The following is a 24970-nucleotide window of genomic DNA, read 5'->3' on the forward strand; positions in this document are numbered from 1 at the left end:
TAAAGCTTAAATGGCGTCATCACTGACGCGGTGGCCGGCGGCACCGGAGGGAAGGGGTTGGCGACCACTGCGCTGGCGGCTGCCTACCCTCTTTTCGGCGCAACCTCCGGAACTCGCAACCAAATGCTCGTTAATTCGAGCCCTGTTAATTCGAAAATACGGATAAGCACTGTCAGCGCGGTCCCAGCCAACGCCCATGACGGCTATGACTTCGGACAGGCGCTACAAATTACGAGCGAAAAACTTTTTTTTTTTCTTTGCGTCGTCCTTGCTTCCACCCATCGGTCGGTCGCCAACGGAAGCACGCACTCAGCCGCGAACAAGACGCCGGCACAAGCGCTGGCACTCTGCCAAAGTTCGCTTCCCCCCTTGCTGGAGCTAAGGTTAAAAGTGATGTTATCCCTGCGTAGCATCTTGGCGCCCCGCCAAGAAATGCGTTGGGGGCCGTGACGGTGCTGAAAACGAGGCTTGCACAACCGAACAAGCGCTGGCACTCTGCCAAAGTTCGCTTCCCCCTTGCTGGAGCTAACGTCAAAAGTGATGTTATCGCGCGCCGCCAAGAAATGCGTTGTGGGCTGTGACGGTGCCAAACGGAGGGAAGCGTCAACGACTGACGCTTTTTTTTTTTATTCTTAGGCAAAAATCGGGGGGTGGGTGGGTTCATTATGTGAGTGGGTTCGTTACGCGAGTAAATACCCTACATACACCGTAATGCAAATGGTTCTTGTCGGTTTTTTCGCCGCCATTCGATAATTCGAACATCGGATAATTCGAACGTTTTTCCCGGTCCCGTGACGTTCGAATTAACGAGCTTTTACTGTACAAGAAAGATCAGGATGCAAAGCTTGAAAAAGAATGTCAGCTATGCTCTCACAGCACTTCATGCTTAATGAACAGCTTAAGACTTCAAAGAACTTAACAAGAAACAAAGTACTTACATCCAGTTCTAAATGCAGTGGAAAGCGCAGAACGGTTGCAGCCATCTTGTCCTCGTTGATCAAGTTCAGGACTTCCTCAGACTTGGGCTGCTTGAGCAAGCTAACGGAGGCTTTCTTGTGCAGTGAGTAGAAGGACACCGCTGAAGGTCCCCACAAGAATGGCCTGGCGGAGGCAACAGGTATGACACGCATGAGCTAAAAATCCAAACTGCTATAAATCCAACAAAGAAAAAAAGACTACCTAAGGAGGTGCACCTTCACAAAGTGACCAAGAAAGCGCTTGCTCAGTTAGCGCAATGAAGCACAAGTTTACAAGCCCAAGCAGGGGCCAGAACATAATGACAAGTGACATAACTGCTTTGTTACCCCTTATCCCTTGTCTCTATTATGGAGGGATGCGAATCTCAAAACTATTTCTAAGGTAGAATTCTTTACAATTCTTATTGAAATCACTCCGCGTGTTTTTTTTATGTAGAGTTCAAACATGCAATTAGAATTTGAATTGCACAATTAGAACTTGAGTTGTAGGAATCTCGTAATTTTAGTTGGGCTCTTTGTTACAAATTATTTAGACCAATTATTATGCCAATTTATTACCAATTTATACCAATCCCAATTTATTTGGGAGGAGTAGAGCTATTATTACTGGCTCTCACATAATGCATTAAATATAAGTGATTTACACTCTATTCGTACATTTTTTTTACCAATGTATTTTAATTGAGTAAAACCAGCCATCGCACAAATGCATCTCGGGTGATGCAGTTCCGTATACATTCCAGGTAAATTCTAAACATTTTTTGGCTAATCGCCTGTAACGAACAGCCCAAATAAAATCACAAGACTGCTTATAATTCAAATTATAATTGTGCCATTCAAACTCAAACTGCATATCTGGACTGTACATAGAAAGCATACATACAGAGTAATTTTAGTAGGAATCCTATCACAAATAAAAAAAAAAACAGTTTTAAGACCCGCATCCCCCCTTAATACTATTCATGTTCCACGTCTGCACCAACCCCCTATTTCTTCTGACGCTCTTAATGATTGCATCTTCTCAACTAACGAAAGCCCGCTGGGGTGGCTAAGTGGTTAGAGTGCTTGACTGCTGAGCTTGAGGATGCTGGCTCAATCCCAGCTGCGGCCGCCTGATTTCGATGGAGGCAAAACACCAGACACCCATGTGCTGTACGATGTCGATGCCTATTAGAGCCCCAGGTGGTCAAAATTTATCCGGAACCCTTAACTATGGCACCTCTTGCTCTCTCGTTCTCCCACTTCGTTCATCCCTTCCCTCAAGACGTAATTAGGATGTCCATCGAGAAGTGAGGCAGTTACTGTGTCCTTCCTTGTCTCAGAACCAATTTTCAACTAACAAAACAAAACGACTTTAAATTTTATCACAGAAAAAGGTTTTTCTGTTAATTCATCTCACTTGAAGTTGCAAACATCCACTCCATTCTTCTCGTAAAGGGACATCAGGTAGAGCAGTCTCTGGTCTGAAAGAATAGAAAGAAAACATTTAAAGGGGTCGTGAAATGTTTTCGGAAAATTTTGAACGACGTGTGTATTTGGAATTCTGACCCTTCATTCTATAGTATACCTTGGTTCGTTTCATCGTCTGGGTTGATTGAATAGCGAAAAAAACTAAATTTCGGTTTCCCAGCGCGCGTCCCCCTCAACTCACAGCAAACATCATTTTAAGAAGCCAATCAGAGGCTTCTGTCGTCAACACAACATGGCGGCGTAGCGAGGCCTGTTTAGCCATAGTTGACCGAGGTTACAGCACGCATATTGACTCGAATGTGGCACCGTCGTCTGCTCAGAATGGAGTCTGCTAGCTGTCAAGCTAGCTCGTATGTGCGAAAACTTGGCCGGCGCGCCGCACCAGTCGCCGCTTGCGAACTGCCGCCTACTGCAAGCAGGGACATGGAGCGGCAAGCATCTTTGCGCCGCTAGACTCATGCCCGGCCCACATCTGGTGTAACACTTTGCCACCGCACACCAGCGCCTGCGCGCTGATTGGCTACTGAAGTTCGCACCAGAAAAGACAAAATAGTGATGTTATCAGAAAGACTGCCGGCTGTACTCGGGCGGCGACAAAGCATGCCTGCCCATGTAGCGCGCTTTCGGCAACGGCGATGGACGCAGGCGCTCCGGGCGACGAACTGCACTGCTCTCTGGCTGCCCTGGTCGTCGCTAGGCCTGTTTCTCATCGAAGCCACGGTGGACAGCGCTTCGGAAGTAGCCTGGGTTATAATAAAATGCCTGCTTTTGGCATCGCTTTACTGTCAACAGCATCGTCTCACAACAAAAAATATGGCCATTGTTGCGGTGTGCTCGGCAGCGGAGCTATATAGCGGACGCCAGGCGCATAAGCCGGACCGCAACGGCCGGGCAGCGGCAGCTGAGCGGCGGTTGTGGCAAGAAATTTGCTCGTATTACAGTTGCTGCTTCTACCAGCAACTCGGCATTGTTCAACGATCCTCAAAAATGATCTATTTTCCCCACTTCTTGCTTCCACAGTTTATTATTTACGTGAAGAAAAATCTTTAGCTCATTTTTATGACGCGGACGGGATCCAGGTTTGCCGGCCGGTCTGCAGACTCGCTGTATTTCACATTCGCACCAGAAAAGACAAAACAGCCATGCTATCAGAAAGGCTGCCTGTTATATTCGAGCAGTGGCAGCATGTCGAGCTTTCGGCAACGCCGCCTGCGGACGCGCCGGGCGATGAACTGCGAGGCTTGCCGGCGGCCCTGGTCGTCGCTAAGCCTACCTGGTTTTGCATCGATACTATCGATACCGCACTCTCGACACCCCTTTTACTGTGAACCTGTCCCATAATAAAATAAGGATATGCTCGATTTCCACGACGCCAGCGGAGCTAGCAAATTCCAGCTATGCGAGCGGCGACCAGGCAGCAAATAAAGCGGTCATGGGATGAAATTTGCTTGAATCGCCGAATTAAATACTGCCAGCAACTCGGCATCAGCCAACGATCCTCAAAAATGATCCATTTTTGGTGTTCATCTATTCTCGTGCTTGTTATGAGCGTGAACAAATAATACTAGCGTGTTTTTCTGACGCCGGCGGCCGGCATCCAGGCTGACAGGCCGGCCCCGAGAAACACGCCCCCACGTCATTATGATGCTGGCGCTCTGCGCGCTCGCATTCTGCCCCTTGTCAGCGCGACGCACCACGTGCGGCCTGTAATTGACATCGGTTGGGCGCAGGCGGCGAGCTGCTGTCAGTCGTTGTTACGCCGCTCGCAGCGGCACGTCGCGCGCCAGGCAAGTAGCAGTCATGCCGAGAGCCCGCGACACCTCTGCCTGCGGGAGCCCCGACCGTGAACCTCCGAACCCGGTCGTGGACTCGAGTCTTCATCTCTATCGCAAGGGGTGGGTTGACTCGCAGCCCCATCTGCAAATTTTGCCTAACCCTCTTCACACTTCTGGAATATATTTTTCTGCAGCAAAGAACAGAGCACGGAGCCGATGCGCGCCACGATAGCTGACTCGTTTGTATCGAGTTCATGTAAACAGAGAGTCGTCGAGATGAGCTGGCCTTGCTCAGCTCGATTCTCTGACTCAAACCACCACTGTCAAGGGACACCAACTAGATAGGTTCACGTAAGCAAGGCTATGTCGAGCCGCTGATACTGAAGCCGAGGAGGATGGAGAAGCAGAACCGAAACCGAAACTGGTCCCAGGTCAGTGATTGATGTATGACCACGCGCTGCAGTTTAACAGAGTGCAATTACGCATGCAAATAATTGGAAAACCTTGTTTCACTTTCTGAATTTCTCATAAAGCTATTATTTTAGGGCAAACGAAAGTTGAAGATATCTGTATGTTTCTGAAGATCTTAAAATGACGTAGTCGAGTAGTGCGTGTGCCAGCCGTCAGTGGCGCATGGTCATTTCATGAGCACAAAAAGGCAGCGATTTCGAACGGGCTTTATTAAATGCAGACTCAATATTGAGTCGAAATATTTCGGAATCAGCATGTCTAATGTTTATGGAAGCAGTAAAAATTAAAACCGGGCAGCTTCATTTTTTTTTCACAACCCCTTTAATATGTGGGAGAGGTAAACTAACAACTGAATGAGCACACTACAGCCACTACAGCAGACAAGCAAGCAACATCATTTACACTCACCCACTATGGAAAGAGATGCTCCATACGCACTGAGGAACACTGGAATGTGCTCAACGTTGCATAGTGAGGAGTCACACTGAACCAGGACCGCCATCAATTCCAGCATCTTATCTGTCCACGAAAAAGAGAGACCCTGAAGCCCGCACAGACCAACAGCAATAATGTGACATAGCACTGTAATGCCCAGTTACATGAAAGAGAAACAAACAAGACTGACAACAACCAAATTTTTTTGGAAAGTGAGCTGCTTTACGATTACTTAGTCAGCTATTCCCTGTTACTTCATTTTCTCCTGGACAACTGTATTAGCAGTACAATATCCGCTCTACCATTGTGGTTTATTTTGACTATAAACCATTGATCAAGCTCTAATGGTAAAGGAGCTGTGCGCCATTTCTGTGCCTTGGAACTTCATAAGAGAGACTGGTAACCGTTCGATCCTCAAACCTACTTAAATACTTGCATGCAAACCTCAAATTGATATGTTCCCAGTTCATACGCTCAAAGTCGCAGACAAAAAAAATTTCTGATAGAGTTGCACTATTTTTCTTGCGGTAGATACGTTCCCAGAGAACACAATTTTCCAGCTACTACGCTCAAAATTTCACCAAATTCTGATCACATACTACATTTAGAGACCGACCGCATGTGTGCAAACACGCAAGCGGGCCGAGACTGGGAGCAGGCAACAGAATGCATCGGCAGGCACCCATCTTGGTGGCTTCTCTGCAGGCCTAGGTGCACAGGGGTGAACATAATAATAATAGTAATATAATAATAAAAAAGTGCGCTAACATAAGAGGGGACCGAACAAGAAGCAGGTTCTTCACAGTGCCTGAGGGCAAGGAGACGAAGTACCTGAGATGCACTAACATACAAGGGGACCGGGTGCGGGGAACGCAGCTGAAGAGCAAAAACGGTCAGCCATTGCAGTGGCTTCCCTGCAGTGCACTAGTGGATAAAGGCAAAGCATTCGAAAATGAAAAAGAGACCTCGGTCGCTTTCGTCATTGCCGTAGACGGAACGGACAAGTTGCTATGGTTCTTCCGCGCTAAGGATGCAAATGCGGACCGAATTCTGTGAGCACTAGAAAGGGAGCTGTTCCGACCTTGTGCCAAGAAATGCTAATTGACGTTTTCATGAAGTGCAATTGTCAATAAATTGCCTTTGTACTTAGTTAAGCAGTTAAATGTTTTAAAATTAGGCAGCCCGGATCATACATTTTTCTGGATAATGCATTTTCTACACATATTTTTAAATATGTATCAGTGAGATTCTACTGCGTTCTGAAAGCTATCATGCTGACATGATCTCCAATTCATGAAGGAAACAAAGATAAATCATTACATCAATAATTTGACAGTACATTTTTCTTTCCCCTTTTGTCTCACACTAGCCCTTTTACCAAATCTGCTCCCATCACTGGTGCTATCTGTGTCCTTAGATAGCATGTACTGGAGGAATTCATCATTCAGATTAAACTGCAAGGAGCCCAAGTGCCAACTGCCTCCCATCAAATTCAAATGCAGAATGGGGAAGAGTTCACACACTTAACCAAAATAGATGAAACCCTCGGGGCCATGAAGCTCAGTATGATGCAAGGAGGAAAGGCCCTCTCCAAGGAGGCAGCCAGCCCGCTCACCTTTTCGTGCCTGCACCAGGGGGTCAGTGTCCAGCATAAGTGGGAGGAACCTTGAATGGCCAAACATCATCATGTACACCCGACAGAGGGCAGGGTTGACGTCGCCCACATTGTCCACACCATACACCTTCTGGCAGATCACAGAGAGCAGCTCGAACGATGTTTTCCCAAACGACTCTGATCTGAAAAAAAAAAGGGGTTTGAGCCAAAGCATGACAGGAGTGAGGTGCAGTCAATCCCGGATATAATGAGCCTGGATATATCGAACAGGCAGAATATCCCTAGGAAAATCCCGCGCAAAAGCATAGCACTGTTGCTCGCCTTTATCGAAGTCGCATTCACAGGAACATTTGATACACTGAATGGCACACCATGCACCTGCAAGTGGCGTTTCACCTAACAACACTCTTGCGATCACTTTTTACGTGCAAAGCCGGGTCAACTGCACAGCTTTGGAGCTGGCAGTGCTAGTGCTGTAAAACCACACGACAAGGTAAAAGTGGGGTGTGTTTTAGGGTAACATTCGTCTCTCGCACCCATTTTTCACACACATAAAAGACAGCATTCAGTGCATGGCCTGTCATGCGGTGAAGCCAGCCTAGCTGACCGAAGCCTCGTGGCGACCCAGGTCTGGTGTACTTCGTTCATTTCATTGCTGAAGGTGTAGCGGAAACCAAATGTACTTAAATTTGAATGAGAGAATAGTACTGTATTTATAGTGTACTGGTTACAGGATTGGACTTTCTATGTAGGCCAAGGGTAGTTCCAAAGTACCATTCACTGCTGTTATGATGTGAAGCAGACTAGGCCTAATCATGCCAAGCGAGCAGAGCATTATTAGAGCTGGCAGGCGGCATGATGCTGCAAGAGGCACATTGCTAGCATGAATGTCGTGTATCATGTATCCTTGTTTTTAGGTTAAAGATAAGCTAATTTATTTCCACTTTTTGTATATCAATTTATTAATATATCCAACTAGGTGAATCTCACGATTCCCAATGAGTCGTATGTCCAAGAGTGAGAAATAATAAAAAACATTCTTAAACTTTCTAGCAGTGCAGACCAACAGCCAGAGACAACAGCAAAAAGCTAAACTGTCTCATGGCTTGGGATTCTGGAACTGAGGTGCATGAATTCACACATCAAATAAAGTCTTCCCTTTGTACTTGCAGCTAATTACTGCAAGGAACTTCATTTAATTCACAGCTCTCACAGTCAGCGCAAGCTTCCATATGAACCAAACAGTTAAGCCTAAAGCATCAAATGAGACTCACTGAAAGCCAGCCTTTAGGTTGTTCTTGATAAATTGAGGCCAGAGTCCATCTTGGCGCACAACCCTCCCAAAGACTTCTTGGCCGATAGCCTGGAGGAGACAATATGCAAAAGGAAACTTACACAAGACACCCAGTTATGTTCATAGTCCATGCAACTGAACATAAATGATAGGTCTTAAAACTCTTAGCAACCAAACACGAAAGGTAAAAAAAAAAAAAAAATCCATTTTCTTCCTTACGCAAGCTGACATCAGCCATGACAGACAAAAGACAGAGCAGAATCTTGTTCTAGATTACACGGCTCCTACAACCAGTAAACAGACGTCAACTGATTTTTTTTTTTTGACTCGGCGGGGTGCGCGAAGTCGTCCAAATGATTGAACAGTCTGAAAAATTTGTGAAGTTAAAAAAAAAAAAAAACTTTCCTGCGAGAAAACAGCTTCAAAAAATAGCGAACTTCACCACTTCCCATGTAGTATTTGCAAACGATAATATCACATTGTACCTGAGCCAAAGTCAAGCTTTTGTCATATCTGTACTACCTCCTGTCCCCAATACCAGAATGTGAGATGCGGCCATGGGTAATGCTACAAACGCGTTGCACTGTACGACTTACGGCGTTCTACACGCAAAGCAGGAACGTAGGTTCATATCCCTAGCTAACAACGGTCGCAAAGGTCAAGAGACGGAACCCAAGAGCAGAAGCAAGCAGGAGCAAGCGCCTAGAGCTGCTACCCACATCCGCGTTCCCCAATCAGTACCACACACTGCATTTCAAACATACCAGTCTCACGTATTATGATCATAGTTTTGCTTCTATAGCCCCTACCCTTGTCACATGAATTGCACCCTGAGGATATTACAGAGAAATTAAAATAAAAACTGCATCATGTTCCCCGTAACATTTTTTTTTTTTTTTGACATCTGCAATCATGTTAAACAGCCATGCAACAAATAAAACTAACCCACTGCAATGACACAAACCACACAAACCGCAGCCTTCACTTACCCTCACAGTGGCCGCTGTGTGCTCCAACTCATGAAGGACGTGTTCGGGAAGTTCACCGTGGCCCCCCACCAAGTTGGCTACGCACTGGAGCAGGGTATGAAGGCAGGAGTCACCCACGGGGCTGTCAGCCAATTCCTCACTCAGGCTATGGCAGAGCGTGTTTAGTAGAGCCAGCTGAAGCTGTCGTTCTGCAGTGTCTGCGAGGATCTCCACCAACTTCGCAATCTCGTCATTTCCTGAGAAATGAAACAAAGAACGTAGTTTGTTATCCATTGCTCGAATATTTATACAGCATTAAAAAAAATCACAATATGAACAAAGGACTTGAAACAACCAACATATATAGTGAGAGGCAGTGTGTATGACAAAAGGAACACAGTAGCACAGTAGTACAGTAGCAAGCTGGGCTAGTTGGTGCACATGTACCTTTGAAACCACCAACACCACAGCTATGATATTCATTTTCGACTTAAGAATTTCAATTATTACAGGTAAACAGACATATTCCGGGCGCTGTCCCAGCTCAGTGTTTGTAGAGCCCTTTCACAGAAAAAAGCAACATTGAAGAGAACAAAACAGAACAAACGTAACGACAAGTAGTTGATGATTTCATGAAAAAAAAAATAATAATAAACTAAAGCCTCTGTGTCTTTCACTGGCAGGAAGTTATATGCGAATGTTCCTTTTCTGGAACTGGTGTTTGGCAGTAGATCAATTCAAAAACAGGCAATCCTCACATAATGCTCTTATGTAAAATGAGCCCGTGAGTGACTTGAATAAATAAATCCTCCTGTCCCAGTCTTATGCCAGATGGCGTAAACGCTGTCCTATTCTGTCTATCAAATATGTAAGCACAGATTTGGAGATATTTTTTGGCATGGTGTTCATGGGTAGCTTCCGAGGGACATGCTACGTATGTTGGACTCGTCGCATGTCTTTGGGCTCCCACCTCCCTGCTATGTGCGGAGCCTGAGAGACGTTTCGAAGAATTTGGTGCGTCTCACGACCATGTCTCCCACCTGATGACAGAAAGGATAGCATTAAGTGAGAGGCGGTGAGCACGTAGAGTGTGGTCGTATGCCCTCCCTACCCCACTAGCGTGCATCCCCCCTAAAGACGACGAAGGCAACATGAGGCACATACAGAGGGCGGTCAAGTGATCATAAAACAGAGCCATGCATGGGTCATTGTGAGACATGCATATCATAGCCGATTTATAAAAGACATTGCAGGAAGCTGTAAGATTGTCTTCAGATATCAAGAAGAAATTCGCACTGCACTATAAAAGCTGTTTCAGATGACATTAGCATTCTGTATATGGGAAATGCCAACATTCCAAAAATGTAACAAGGAAAAAAAGATTTCTTTTCACAGTTATTTTCGGAAGCATATGTGAATTGTCAATTACAACTTTCATCTTGTAACATTGCTTCATAGTGCAGTGGTAAAAAGGTAAGTGACATTCAAGAGGACTTTAGTAAACACTGGAGAAGCTGTTGCAATAACATGAGAAGTTAGAAAAGTTGCACTTATGCCACCATGAGACCAACTCAGTCTTTGAGCGATGTCCTGATGCAGTGCTCAAGGGATATAAAGATTTAACTGCGCGAGAGGGTTAGGACACAAGGGAGACACATTCACGACACTTAGAAGCGCAGACTGACAATTTTATTTTTCAGGATTACGCAAGCCGTATTTAAAAGCTCTCTGTGACAAGCCGATACATTGCACAAGATACTTTCGAGATTATACCATCTTCGAATTCAACACAAAACCATGAAAAACACAATTGAAGCTATCACTGGGCCGGCCCTCCCTATCAAACAAGTCAAAAAAGCTCAGCAATGCATACAAGGTAAGTAAAAGTGAAACCAAACATGAAAAAACTCACGACGAGATGAAGAATCGATTTTTCTAATATCAACAATGCACAAAACTTTCTACAGCACTTGATGCTTGCGTCAAGCTAAAAAGAAACCGCGAAAAACAACAAAGTACCAGGTCAAAATTGAGAAGAACGCACCACCTCTGCGACCCTTACAAGAAGGTGGCGTCAAAACAAATTAATCAGTGAACAACACTACGTCACAATCTAAAAACCACAGCAAACATTTGTGCATCTCCTCAGAAGGCTTCATCAATCTTGTGCAATGTACCGGCTTGTCACAGACGAGCGTTTAAATACGGCTTGCGTATTCCTGAAAAATAAAGTTGTCAGTCTGCGCTTCTAAGTGTCGTGAATGTGTCTCCCTTGTGTCCTAACCCTTTCGCGCAGTTCAATCTTTATTTCAGAAATGAACCAATTAGCCCGGCAAATCCTTTTGCTCAAGGGATACACTGGCAATGTGAACTAGTACAGTAGTGGTCAGAAAGGAGAGGCAGCTACTTGCCGAACTGGCCAAGCTTCATCAGTGACTCCAGGCAGGCTGTCATGTCCTCGACCACCTGCTGCGAAATCCCATTCTTGAGCGCACACATGCGTTTCGGCAGTATGAGGAACGTTTTGGTGAGCCATGCAGCCAGTCTTCGTGGCGCCCCGTCCTTCGTCAGTCCCAGAGTGAGGCTTCGTAAGAAGCCAGCCAGGCTTGCGGGAGAGAGGTGAGACACGGTGGGCTTGAACGTTGTTGGGATCAGCTGTTGCAGGGCTTGCCGGTGAAGTGCGTTGTGCTTCATAAGGAAGTTTACTACGTCAATGCACGCAGATGTCTCATCTTCCAGGAGCCGTCGGAGGTCATCTGGGCAAAAGGCAGGCATGCAAGTGCTGAATTCACTATTAAAATCGATAGTTGGGCAAGTTGTTTTCAGTCTATCTTTTCCAAAGGTGCAATAAGGGTAAGGGCAAGAAAAGACTCGATCTGAGTTAGCCTATCAAGCGACACGTGTAGAAAGGTCTTGTTATTGTTTTTTAGTGTTTTATTAATTTTTCTGTTGTTGTTTCGGTGTTTCTGCAGGTTTCATTATGCAATTACACAGTGGGTTGCATATAAAAATCCGCATTGTTCTGTTGAATAAAAACAGCTGTCCCGTTCTATATCCTTGTATTCGCTGCACTTTCAAAAAGATGTAGATGCAGCACAGTTAGTATTGCTGAAGTCAGCCAGCTGATCCAGCAAATGCTTAATGGCTTGCATAGAATACATGGTTAAAGGCTTTAATAAATAAAAGCTCGCATCTCGAGCAACGAGGAAAAGAAATCAGGTAGAGGAACAATAAGGATACAGGTTTTCGAACACCACTGTTAATAACACATTTTTGAAAAACTCAGTATCCATGCAGACTAATAACACATAATAAGCTCACAACAGGTAACGCAACTCATGAACGTAGACTGCACACTTTAGTAGTGAAACAATATACCTATATAAAAAAATGCAGGGTGTACGGCATCAGGCCTTCACAAGACATGCAGCCCCTTGAAGCCATTACCTTCACTAGTTGTCTTTCCATGATTGCCCAAGTCTACTCAGCACATATCCACCTAAATTGTATACAAATGGCTCAACATTAGGTTTTATAGACAACTGCTCACTGTTGCGCGTGGCATGTTCCCATGCAATGCGGTCCTCCGTACAACTTTTCACTTCTTGTAACTAGTCTTCGAGACTTTAACATTAATAAAGTTTAATTTTCTTCTTTCTCCTCTTAGCTTTTTTGCCGCCGCGGTGGCTCAGTGGTTATGGTGCTCGGCTGCTGACCCGAAAGACGTGGGTTCGATCCCGGCCGCGGCGGTTGAATTTCTTTGGAGGAGAAATTCTAGAGGCCCGTGTACTGTGCGATGTCAGGGCACGTTAAAGAACCCCAGGTGGTCGAAATTTCCGGAGCCCTCCACTACGGCGTCTCTCATAGCTTTAGTCGCTTTGGGACGATGTGGGGACGCCTTCGTCTCCTGCGTTCACTTTCCCGCATTGCACCCCCTACTGTTGTTAGCTCCTCCGAAACGCGCTCTTATGTTTTGGTTACTTTAACTAACAGGGGAGGGCGCTCGCGTCGTAGCGACACCAGCGCCACGGATGGCTTTTTGCTGCGCGCGCGCGGGGGATAGCTGGCTCTCTTCTCCCTGGGACAGGGAAGCGTGTTGGACGTTCACGCGCAAAGCTCCGCTCTGTGCCGCGGGCGTCCTCGTGTGGAAACTTGTTCCCCTCAGCTCGTCCCGTCTGGCCTCGGAGATATTCCCTCTGCCCTACCGTGGGCGAACATTCACTCGTAGCCGTACTGGTGAGTCGGACATCTTCGATTCCTCAGTGTATTTTGTTGCTGGCTGGCGTTATTGTTGTTATAGCAATAAATGCCTTGTTTGTGTCAGCCAGTGTGTCGTTCCTTTGTTCCCGCAGAGCAAGGCCCGCCGTGGTCGGCGTGCGCTCGGTAGCGTACGCGACCACGGGGTGGGGTAAGCGCGGTTTTGAACTGAGTCAGCCGCGCTTAAAAGGGGAGAACGTGTTTATCCCCCCATTTTTAACCCCACATCTGGAAGCCCAACGTGGGGCCTGCTCTTGGAACATTGGACGACAGTCTGTTCGGTTCGAGGAACGCTCTTTGTCCGGACTTGACAAGTGCTAGGCCTAGAGTGAATTTTGATCACTAGGACCTGCGGCATGCTTTCTTGAGTGCGAGGTGTATTGCGCTGCAGCATGTTTGAACTTTTCGACATGCTCAGCATGTTTTTTTTTGTGAAGTTTTCTTCCTGGAGTTTCGTCAAGAACCACTTGGTCCGCATCGAGGGAGCGCGAGGCCTAGCGCCCGCGGAGTTGCCGAGCCCGAAGCGAGTGAGTACGGAAGCCGCGTGGGTGGTCCGAGTTTTCTGTATATATTTTCTCGCTGTCTCTTTTTCGACTCTGGGAGTCGCGGCTCCGGGAGCCGGGTGGCCTGGGGCCACGGGTGCCACGACGAGCTCGCTGGTATTGCAGCTCGGCACCGGGCGTTCCGACACCGTCCGATACGGTGGGCGCCGATCGCTCAGAAGCTGCTTTGTGCAGTGAGCGGGGAGGACCACCCCACAACGCTGATGTCTCCTCGCGGCTGCGCGCACGAAACCCGTTTCGGGTCTTTCTTTTGTTGGGGGTCATCGACCGTCACTATGGTAGTGAGGCCTAAGGCTATTCATAGCTGCCTGCACCTTGTCAAAAGTGACATGACCACCGGACCGTGGTGTTGAGAGGGGGCGCACTTTGCTGGCCCACCCGTTTTTTTAACCTCGCATGAACCGAGCATTCTCGTTCAACTCAAGAAAGGGCTTTGTTCACTCGAACTTTGCGTTGCACAGCCGCCCGACACGTTTTGCTAGCGAGTTGAGCATTGAGCCACGTGGCCCTTGTGTACGCCGTTTCCCCTCCCGTGACCTACGTTAAAGGCGTGCGGAGTGTGTTTCGGAAATTTTGCAGATCCAGTGGAGCCACTCCGGCTTGCTGTCCTGTGCACATCGTCTCGCTGCCGCCTGCTGCGACGGAGCGGCCTGTATCCTGTTCGCCGCATCCATCCGGGGCAGCCGTGGCGAGACCAGACAGCAGCCACCTCTGGCTGCTGTTCCCCTGGCGACTACTGCGGAATCTTGGCCTGCAGTGGTCAACCGGCCCTCCTCTTCGCGTGCCTGCGGGCACATAGTCCGCGGGCCATGCGAGTCGTCCCAGCGGAGACCTTCACGCCGCCTTCGGAATACCGCGGAAGACTGCGTGCACTCTGTCGGCGTGACCTCCGCTGCACGACCTGCCTCAAGTGCATGAAGACGAGGAGACTCCTCCATAGCATGTAACTTGCAGGCGCGTGGGTCTATTCAAGGTTGGGGGGATGTGGGGACGCCTTCGTCCCCTGCGTTCACTTTCCCGCATTGCACCCCCTACTGTTGTTAGCTCCTCCGAAATGCGCTCTTCTGTTTTGGTTACTTTAACTAACAGGGGAGGGCGCTCGCATCGTAGCGACACCAGCGCCACGGATGGCGTTTTGCTGCGCGCGCGCGGGGGATAGCTGGCTCTCTTCTCCCTGGGACAGGGAAGCGTGTTGGACGTTCACGCGCAAAGCTCCGCTCTGTGCCGCGGGCGTCCTCGTGTGGAAACTTGTTCCCCTCAGCTCGTCCCGTCTGGCCTCGGAGATATTCCCTCTGCCCTACCGTGGGCGAACATTCGCTCGTAGCCGTACTGGTGAGTCGGACATCTTCGATTCCTCAGTGTATTTTGTTGCTAGCTGGCGTTATTGTTGTTATAGCAATAAATGCCTTGCTTGTGTCAGCCAGTGTGTCGTTCCTTTGTTCCCGCAGAGCAAGGCCCGCCGTGGTCGGCGTGCGCTCGGTAGCGTCCACGGGGTGGGGTAAGCGCGATTTTGAACTGTGTCAGCCGCGGTAAAACGGGGAGAACGGATTTATCTCCCCATTTTAAACCCCACAACGTTAAACCCCATAAACCAAACCAAACCAAACCTCTTAGCTTTCTCTCTCCATGCCTTTGTCTGCAGAGTGGGAAACTCACCAGATCCAAGAGCAAACACATAGATGGGCCGAAATTCCAAGAACTGCACGAAGGCTGCCAGCAACGATGCCTTGTCCTTGCACTCCAGGATGACCGACAGCATGTTCTGGATGACTGTGGCTGAAAGAAGAGGTGCGTCCTGCTGCCTGCTGTCTGCTCTGCCAGCACATGCCAGCCAGGTGCTCAGCAGGGTCCCCAGGCTCTTCTTGTGCTTCTTGGACGGCGTGCATGTCATCACTTCGAGCAGTGTCAGCGTGTCAGACTGCGTGAAGACACTCCCAAAGGCACGCAATATCTTGCTGCTGTCGAGTCCTTTAGGGAGGGCACCCGATGCAAGGCTGACCACTGACCTTTCCTTGAGACAGCGCAGGGATGCCTGCAACTCTGGCAGTACACTGGCAGTGCTCTGTAAGAAAGGAGAACGTGAGAACTGAAGCATGCTGCTCTTCAGCGTTGAAAGCCATAGCCAAGGAATGGTAAGCTAGTGCTACTAACAGCAATGTCAGACAAGAATAGTAACTACCAGTCATAGTGGTCTACTAATGTTATGTCATTTAGCTGCTCATTCCAAGGTCACAATACCAAATCCCAGCTGCAGCAGTCGCATTTCGATGCAGGTGGAACAAAGATACAAAATCGCTCGCCCATGTGCTAAGCGGTGTCAAAGAACCCTAGGTGGTCGAAATGAATTTGGAGCATCCTACTATGGCATTTCTCATAGCCCAAATAGAGTTTTGGGATGTTAAACCCCACATACCATGCCAGGAATACCTCGCTTCATCAGAGGTGATCTGTCTCTCATAACGGTTTTAATTTGGCATGATTCTTGTGATGTTTACTTCATTACTTTGGTTAACAAAGACAAAAGTATGTGGTCAAGTTACTGCATGGTTCTCTTGTGCTTTGGCTGGCAAATTAATGCTGTCAGATAGCATGCATGCAAAGATAAAACTGGTCTGTTTGTATACCACCTGAACTTCAGCCAATAGGGTACAGCCATGTTCGGGTGTTAAGGACCCAGTACCCACTATAATGCATACAGCCATGCACAGGAATGAGCAAATTTTCATTGCAAAAGGATATAATTTTCAAACTAACTACTGCTTCAAAATGGGAAGTTTTTCCAAAAAAACCCAGCACAGACACAGAAATGACAAGTTCACAGGACAAAACACAACAATCAACTCGCTTATTTTTTTACAATATCTGCATTTTTACACGCCAGGGGAGACACCTAGCACGGATCATTTTTCTCAAAAAACAATTTTCTCAAGAGTACAGAGTGGTTCCCATTTCTTTCCCCCCCTTTTTTTTTTTGAGATTTCTCTGTGTCCATGCTGTGTTTTCCATTAAAACTTAGTGCACTCAGAAACAGTAATCAATATGCAATACCAACTAGCCTCCCTTGTAGCATCATTTGGCATTTTCAAGACGGCTGCAGCTATCGCCAAAAACTAAAATCGCCTGCATCTGCAGCAAAAGCTTTCACAAACCTGCTGGACTTGAATGATGGTGTCAAGTAAGAAGTCAGAGTACTGATGTGCAGCAGCCAGCAGGTCATCATCCCCATTGTAAAGAAAATAGGACAGAGTGACTTCATCACGAAGCATGAGATTAAGAAGTGCGGCAGGCTCTTCCTTTTCTGTCTTCAGCTCGCTGGCACGCTCAAAGACAGCCTTCAGAACCTGCAGCATCTCTGAAATGCCTTGAATGAGCTGGAAGAAAGCACAAAGCACAGAGGTTACACATTTGTGACGTGGAGGCCACACAAATGAAGACATACAAATTTCTTGTTCCACTACAGCACCAAAGCAATATTAAGCCATCTGAGCCTGTCAGCATGCTTCACTGGGACACAGAGGCCAAAATGTACAAGTTTAGCCACAAAAAACGTACAATGGGCCAATTATGACAGGCCTGGCAATGCAGCCTAAACATTAGATGATGCAACAAATAAATTAAAACATCAGGTATTCACATCAGATGGCCCGTGCTGATGTCACCTCAAGTAAGCTGTTCTGGGCAATACTATAGCACAACAAGCGCTGTGAAATAGGAGCTCTACAAGACAACCAAACTTCCCACTTCTTCAACAGATATGCATGCTATATAGCACTAGGTGCAATTTTGCTCACAACAAACAAACAAGCCAGCTCATTCAATAACATCGTCATATCTATATCTCACACACCTGTAATTGCTGTTAGATGCTTCTGTTAACACACACACACATGCACGCACACACGTATGCGCGCGCACACACACACACAACACACACACAACACACACATACACACACACACACACACACACACACACACACACACACACACACACACAACGGCCTCCATAATACCAGCTTAGCATCTTCCCATTAGATGACCTTTCTTTTCCAAATAGTGCTTGTTACAGAAGTTGTCAAACATTATGATCATGTCCAGAATATTCCAGTCCCACTTGCTACCATTCTAAAGACTTAGGATTCACTACAACAGGAGTGACAGAAAATTTTCCAATGGCAGACTCACAATTTTGGAGTCGAAGAGTCTCCTCGTGTAGAACATTGCTTGGTAGAAGAGGCTGGAGCACTCAAACAAGCTGCAAGACGAGATGCTCGCAATGGCCTTGGCCGATGCCTCTTCTGGCTTGTCCTTTCCTAGCTTCAGCAAGTACAGGAGATCCAAGAACAAACTCTCCAGCTGTCTCTCTGCACGGGAGCAGAACATTTCTGCGCCTTCCTCCTTCAATGGCCTCTGTTACAAAAGAGAAAGACCAAGCCGGGCTTAACATGCTACACACACCTTCTAAATATACACTCTCTCTTACCGCGCAATCACCCTTCTTTTTACAAGATGTTGCACCCTCTGGGAAGTGCATTATAATTCGCCTGCTACTCAGTAAACTGGTTCAAACAAATGCACATGGTTTCTACTGCACCCACCACAGGCACGATTTGCTCTTTGTCATTGGAACGCGGTAATCTATCAATACAGACAAACTTCAATTTGTCCTCTGCATCCATTCAGCCACAAAACACCAAGGAATGAACTGATCCTGCTCACCACTTTCGGTAGTGTGGCTGACGACCAGATGGAGACGTACCCTCGCAGAGACTTTGAGAGGACAGATGAGTGATCACGGAGGAACTTGCAGAAGATCAAAGGGTGCTGCTGGTGGTGTAGGATGTTCTTGATCACTGAGTGGACGTACCTTTTGAGCACTGTGAACAAGGTGCAGCCAATGTAAAGTCAACCAACCTGCTTGCAATGCTGCACACGAGCGCCCTTTGCCCAACATTTGGCAGCCATACAAAGAAAGCCTGCTCTGAAGTTGTCATTAAGATGCCACTTCCTTGCGCGAGAGAGTATTGCCCTTTACTCTCCGCCCTGCCAGCAGGCTGGAAGGTACTCAGGCTGGTCCAAAGCATCATAAGCAAATGATCCCAATGCTCGGCCAAGCATACAGTTTCAACAGTGCATTCACTGGCACACTCCCGCCCTTTCATGACAAGGAAATAGCGAAGCACAATGAACTACTTCCAGCATAAATGGAAGTTCGCACAGCAGAGTTCATGAAGTTGGCAAGGTAGAGAAATACCAGGAACAGCCACCTAGAGCACCTCGACAATTTTAAGTTGCGACTGCTTGTTATTTCTAGCCTTGTTGATATCACACGGGAGAGAACATGAGAGAGCACACAGCTTCCCAAAAGATCTGAGAAGATGTTTTGCTTATGTTACACTATTTCTGTCACTGCCAAAGGTGGTGTACACTATTAAAAGTTATATTTAGTAAGGTTAATATGACCTCTTTTAATTCAGAAATCCGGACACTTTGGACTGCCAGCAGTATCCTTGCCAACACCTGCATAAGTCTGTGGTATGGGACACTTGTTAATTCAGACACTGCTCAGCTCGCATCTAATGATTTGGACAGGCTCCCAAAGGAGGGCTACTCTGAGGTAAGACTGATACTACAAGTAATCATCAAAAAATCTTTGCCAAGCCTCAATTGAATGGTGCATTGTCGCTGACATACACCTCTCTCCAGAGCAGACAACCACTGCCCAGTTTTTCACCCAATAAATTTACTATACGATGGACAGGTTTTTCACTGTTTCTTGGGGACCATTCAATAATTTTTCATATAATTTAGATTTTTTTTTTTCTACAGCCTTGAAGTACCAATGTTTTAATGCACAGTGCAGCACCTGTTATCAAAAGAAACGAAATCACTTGCCATCATCCGAAAATTCTTTCAGGCTCTCAAATATGGCAGGAACAAGAGGACTGAAATATGTTCTGCAAGAATAAAAGAAAAGGAAGAAACAATAACAAAAAATTAGCTATGGTTTTACAACCTTGAGGATTCAGACAACTTGCATGGAACAAAAGAAAACATATCAGTCTTTCAGATCAGGAAGCTTCAGTTGAACAGCAACCTTCCGTTTCTTTTTCTGACATGTCATAAAGAAATGTGTATATGTGCATGTGGGATTTAACATCCCGAAGCAACACATGGGCTACGAGTAGGCAGTACCTGGTTTTAACCAGAAGCACTGATAAACATGCACCGGTGAAAAAATATATAGAATCAGTTAAACCCAAAAAACACTAGTTTCTGGGTATGTTGAAGTTAGCCAACGATCACTTCCGGTGAGAAACTCTACTACTCACTTCCTTTTAAAAGCATAGGAAAATCGAAGAAACATTCATAACAGTATCGCCCATATTTGGAAAGCACACTGATGAGAATATTGCCGCAAGGATTCAATTCTGCCATCAAACAGCGCAACGAGCATGGACGATCATCTAAGCGCAGGCAGCCAACTCTATTCTGTTAAATGAAAGTACCTTGTCAATAGTCGATAATTTTACTGGTTGATGGGGAAGATTTTTTTTTTTTTTTCTACGCCAAAGAAAGCTTGGGTTTGGCTGAGCTCATGGTCATAAGGATAAACCTGCTCGCGCGGAGTACGATATCGCGGCAGTCACGAAGAGTGACCAGGAAATGTGGCATAAAGTTCAATGTTCTGTCCTTTATTAGGTCATGAACAAAAGAGTCTCCCTGCAGAAGTTGTCGCCCTGCTAAAGAAGTGTAATCAGGCACCAGTGGAAGGCCACAGAAGCATGGGTAGCTTTATGAACGTGGCAGATTAGGACTTAAGACTATAGCTCGCAGCATGTTCACATCATTTTGCACGGTGCTCACAGAAAGTTGCTTAAGAACATCTGACAGAACACCCATTATGGCTTGCAGTTCACAGGTGACCCCTAGAATGACGACAAATTGTTGACCTTTGTAGGAAAAGAAGTTGCCATAGATATCTGCGCACTAGGAACAGACCTATAGACTTGTAGTGTGAGATGAATGAAGCCTCAGAAGTTTCAGCCGGAGATCCGAACTTACCTTCGCTTAGCATCAGTGCGATTGCCATCGCTCCACTGTTTTGGAGACTACAAGCATATGACTGGCCTATATTTTGCAGAGCATATTTTAACATCTAAAGTACTAATGTTCAATGAGTAGTTATAAAATTGTGTGCAGTCATCACAATCATGCTCGATGGAGGCAAAATTCTAGAGGCTTGTGCACTGTGCGATCACAGTGCACGTTTGTGGCGAACCTGTTCTCCCCCTCCCCCCTCCCCCCCCCCCCCCCCTTCGTGGTCGACACGGCCGACCATCATCACCGTGCGTCAGGACAGCCCCAGCTAGGCGAGGAGGAAATCTCCCTCACGGGGGAAGCGGAAGTAGCGACGGGAGCACCACCTCGAAGGTTATGCGGAGTTCTGCGGAGCTGAAGAGAGCCTCTTCGGGATCCGGCCAGCGTCACGAGCGGTTGCAGCCACACGCTCTCGTCACCTTCCGTGGCAGGTGCACGGAGATCTGGTGTGCCTTGCCGGTGGACTTCTGGTTCCAGGCAGCGAAGCGAGCACAGCAAACGCGCCCTCTCCTCACCTCCCCCAGCAAATGCTCGGGGATGGCTTTTCCCCAAAGAATGCGGCGTGCACGGGAGAACCCGGCCGCATTGTCGGCGTGTACAAACGTACGCCACCGGTACCTCCGAAGTAGCGCCCCTGCCCCAGCCGGTAAGTCAGAAAGCCTTCTTACGTTAGCCTTCTATTTTCGAGGAACGCCTCGTTGATGTTGCATAGCTAGCTGGCCCGCTCTGTGTATTAATTGCAAATGTAATAAATAGCATATGAGTGTTCACACTTTGTTGTCCCTTGCTTTGTCCCTCAAGCATGAACCCCTCCACGACTAGCTAGTGGGAACGCTGCATCCACGGGGTGGAATTGTGGGGGGGAGGGAATGCTGTTGACGTCCGATAATTCTACATGTTAAAGAACCCCAGGTGGTCGAAATTTTCGGAGCCCTCCACTACGGTGCCCCTCATAGCCTGAGTTGCTTTGGGACATTAAACCCCATAAACCAACCAATCATGCTATTAACACAATCAAGTCAAAAAGGTAAACAAGCCAACTGCTACAGCCACCTAGGCATAGCGTGCATACCAAAGAGACAAAAAAATAGATGCTTTTCGCTTCTATGACTCCTTTCACAAATTTATAGTAATTTTTTTCCTATTATTATCACTGTTAGCATTTGCACCACACAAACAACCAAAAAAAAACAACCATTTCCTCAAAAGAAATAAACGGCAAGAAACATTCATTGATCCTCTTAGAAATAATCTTGGAAATAATAAGTCCATAGCCTAACTATGAGGAATGCCGCAGTGAAGGGCTCCAGATTCATTTAGGCCACCTGGGATTCTTTAATGTGGTCTCCAGTGCTTCTCCTGTTATGTGGGCATTTCTACATAGGACAAACTGGTTGGCGAGTCAATGAGCAAACAAAAGAGCATGAGCAAAATGTAGAACAAATGAAGGAACATGTACTATCGCGCTCAATATGAGTTGCAACGCGCGGTCATCGACCGGGGCTCGTTCCGTGGTGTGCCTCCTCCAAACAGTCGCTCGGAATTCTGGGAGAAACTTTTTCCTGAGCGGGGGTGCTGTTGTTTCCTGGAACAGCAGTTTCTCCCAGAATTCCGAGCGCCTTTTTGGAGGAGGCACACCACAGAACGAGCCCCGGTCGATGACCGCGCGTTGCAACTCATATTGAGCGCGATAATACATTTACCTAAACACATTAAAGCATGCCCATTTGATACTTGTGAGCCATGTTACCCTGACGAATGAATTCTGGGCAAAAGCACGGACACAAAATACAAAAAGTACAAAGGTCACAATGCGCAATATATTCCATATGCTGCTGCCTATATGTTAAGCCTCCCCACCCCCTTCTCTCCAACCCCCATCACGTTATGTAATTCCCCACGAGACGCCATGACGGCGCTTGCATGACTCAATACAATAAATGTGTAATGACGCAACTGCAAAGCGAACAGCCACAGGCAAATGGAGATAAAAGGCAATAAAACGGAGCCCTTGCATGCTGACTAACAATGACAAACTGAACAGCCAACAGTTCAGCAGTTCCAAGTTCCAATGCGTACCGGAGACTACCAGAAATTTGAAAGTCGCAACTTTTCATCTGGAAAAGAGACTGTCAGCGCGAGTGAGCTGGGTAAAAAGCGCAATTCAAATTTAGAAATTAATTAACAACTTTCTTTTTTTATGCACGGAGCTCCATTTATCCTGCCAGGAATGCACCAGGTGTATACTACTACCCACAGCTTGGGATCCCCTATTTTGAACGGTCATTTTTGTAAAAAAAAAAGGGGGGGGGGGGTCGACCTTTATGTGGCAATACACTGTCACATAGAAGTGACAGCAATCAGGAAGACAGCGAAAAGGCTCCCAAAAGAAACTCATTATTGGGATGTCTTCAGCTCACAAAGAGCTGAATGACTTGGAGGCGGCGATAGCAACAAGCGTGTTCTGTAGGCGTTGAACTGAATGCCGGCCCCTTTTGGCCATGCTCAATATACAGCTGACAACACACTTTCCAGATATGGCATGCAAAGTAACCGCAGCAGTCTCAAACAAAATAGAATTGGTTTTGCCTGGTTGCAATCATTCGAGACAAATCTGGTCTTATCTTGTGTCATAGACAAAGTGATAAAGCCACGTGCAAGAGGCAATGAGCTTGAACAAATAAACATTACAAAGCTTTGCGGCATTAACCCCCCTCCTAAAGAAGCATTGGCCCGATGCTTTACAATGAAAAGAAATGGGGGCAAAAATGAACACTGAGAATGCAACAACAAAAAAAAACAGTCTTTAGTACACATAATAAGGATTTTAAACGCACAACTTCCAGGCGTGCCTGGCACACGTGCGATGCTATCGCTCCATCGGAGGCCACTTCGTAGTCAAGTTCTCAAAGCAGACAAAAAATTTTTTCACTCCTTTTCACTCCAAGAAACTCCAAGGAAGCAGTTATTCATCAAACATTCTACACGACACCACACAGAGCACCTCTGGCAACACATAGCATGCAGACAGGACATCGCCATACAAGAACACTTTCTTGCACTCTCCCATATGAAGCAAGTAATAGGAGGCCCTCTGACAGAAAAGCTGCTCACCCAGCTTTAAATGACTCCATTTCTTCTGCATTCTTCAAAGCAGCCTCGTCTTGTTTGAGCACACCTGCACAAATTATTTGAACATTGAGGCACTGCCAATGTCAATACGACAAACTTCCTTCAGAATTCATCCTTGACAGTAACGACACTTGAGGAACAGAGCCACCAGTGGCTTCAAAATTATCTCTCAGGATATCTCAAGTTCGTAAAGAGGATCCTTCACACGGAAATTTCAAACCCATCAATGCCACGGCACTTGAAAGTGTCATGCCACATCAGTTTATATTTCCCTACTGATCCACTCCTATGCACTGTGGCTGCGACAAAAAACCTAGGTGATACATCCCCGGCTCATACGATCAAAATTGCAGGCAATAAAAATGTCCCGTAGAGTTACACTATTTTTCTTCCAGTAAATACATTTTTGGACAAAACACTTTCCCTGCAACTACTTTCAAAATTTCGATAAATTCTGGTCGTAAAATATGTTCAGCGACCAACTGCACGTTTTGTTTAGCTTCACTTTCGCTTTTATTTTGTTTTTAGGTTTCCGTGAATAAATAGCTTCAGTCAGATATAACAGAGCTGCAAATTAGGCCCACGGAAATAAAAATAGGCGTGAACTCTTTGCTTTCGCCGACCGTTACGTATCACTCTGCCGATGACAAAGTGGCAAGCCGCCACGGGACTGGCTGAAAGTTTGGTTGACTCCTCCTACTGTCAGCGGTGAGTTCAAAAAAAGGCGGGAGCCGAAACGGTTAATTGGATTTAAATTAAGGAAATCGGCCGCACAGGACAATAATTTGTAGTTTCTAAGAATGCTCGGAACGTGTAGATCGAGTTCCCATGGTAAAAAGATGAGTTCAAATTTCTCTTTAGTGCACATTTAAGCACCCCGCTAGCTGTGGCATGGTCTCTCGGAGCTAACTGT

The 24970-nt window shown here is 46.6% G+C and overlaps 1 protein-coding gene across 1 annotated transcript in view; it reads right to left on the bottom strand.

The window, feature by feature from the left end:
- The window catches only part of LOC149359154 (nucleolar pre-ribosomal-associated protein 1), an 83642-nt gene that overhangs the window by 21161 nt on the left and 37511 nt on the right, over positions 1-24970 (bottom strand). The window contains exons 15-27 of the mRNA XM_089571396.1: positions 24040-24103; positions 19720-19781; positions 18544-18701; positions 18010-18234; positions 16975-17196; positions 15482-15887; positions 11417-11761; positions 9027-9262; positions 8018-8106; positions 6744-6925; positions 5102-5212; positions 2377-2440; positions 939-1101 (exon numbers count right to left, since the gene is read on the bottom strand). Coding sequence (XP_089427522.1) covers positions 939-1101; positions 2377-2440; positions 5102-5212; positions 6744-6925; positions 8018-8106; positions 9027-9262; positions 11417-11761; positions 15482-15887; positions 16975-17196; positions 18010-18234; positions 18544-18701; positions 19720-19781; positions 24040-24103 — 2327 coding nt within the window. The remainder of the gene's footprint in view (positions 1-938; positions 1102-2376; positions 2441-5101; positions 5213-6743; positions 6926-8017; positions 8107-9026; positions 9263-11416; positions 11762-15481; positions 15888-16974; positions 17197-18009; positions 18235-18543; positions 18702-19719; positions 19782-24039; positions 24104-24970) is intronic.

This window comes from Amblyomma mixtum, chromosome 2 (assembly GCF_055824585.1).
Source record: "Amblyomma mixtum isolate Tamu chromosome 2, ASM5582458v1, whole genome shotgun sequence".
Taxonomy (NCBI): Eukaryota; Metazoa; Arthropoda; class Arachnida; order Ixodida; family Ixodidae; genus Amblyomma; species Amblyomma mixtum.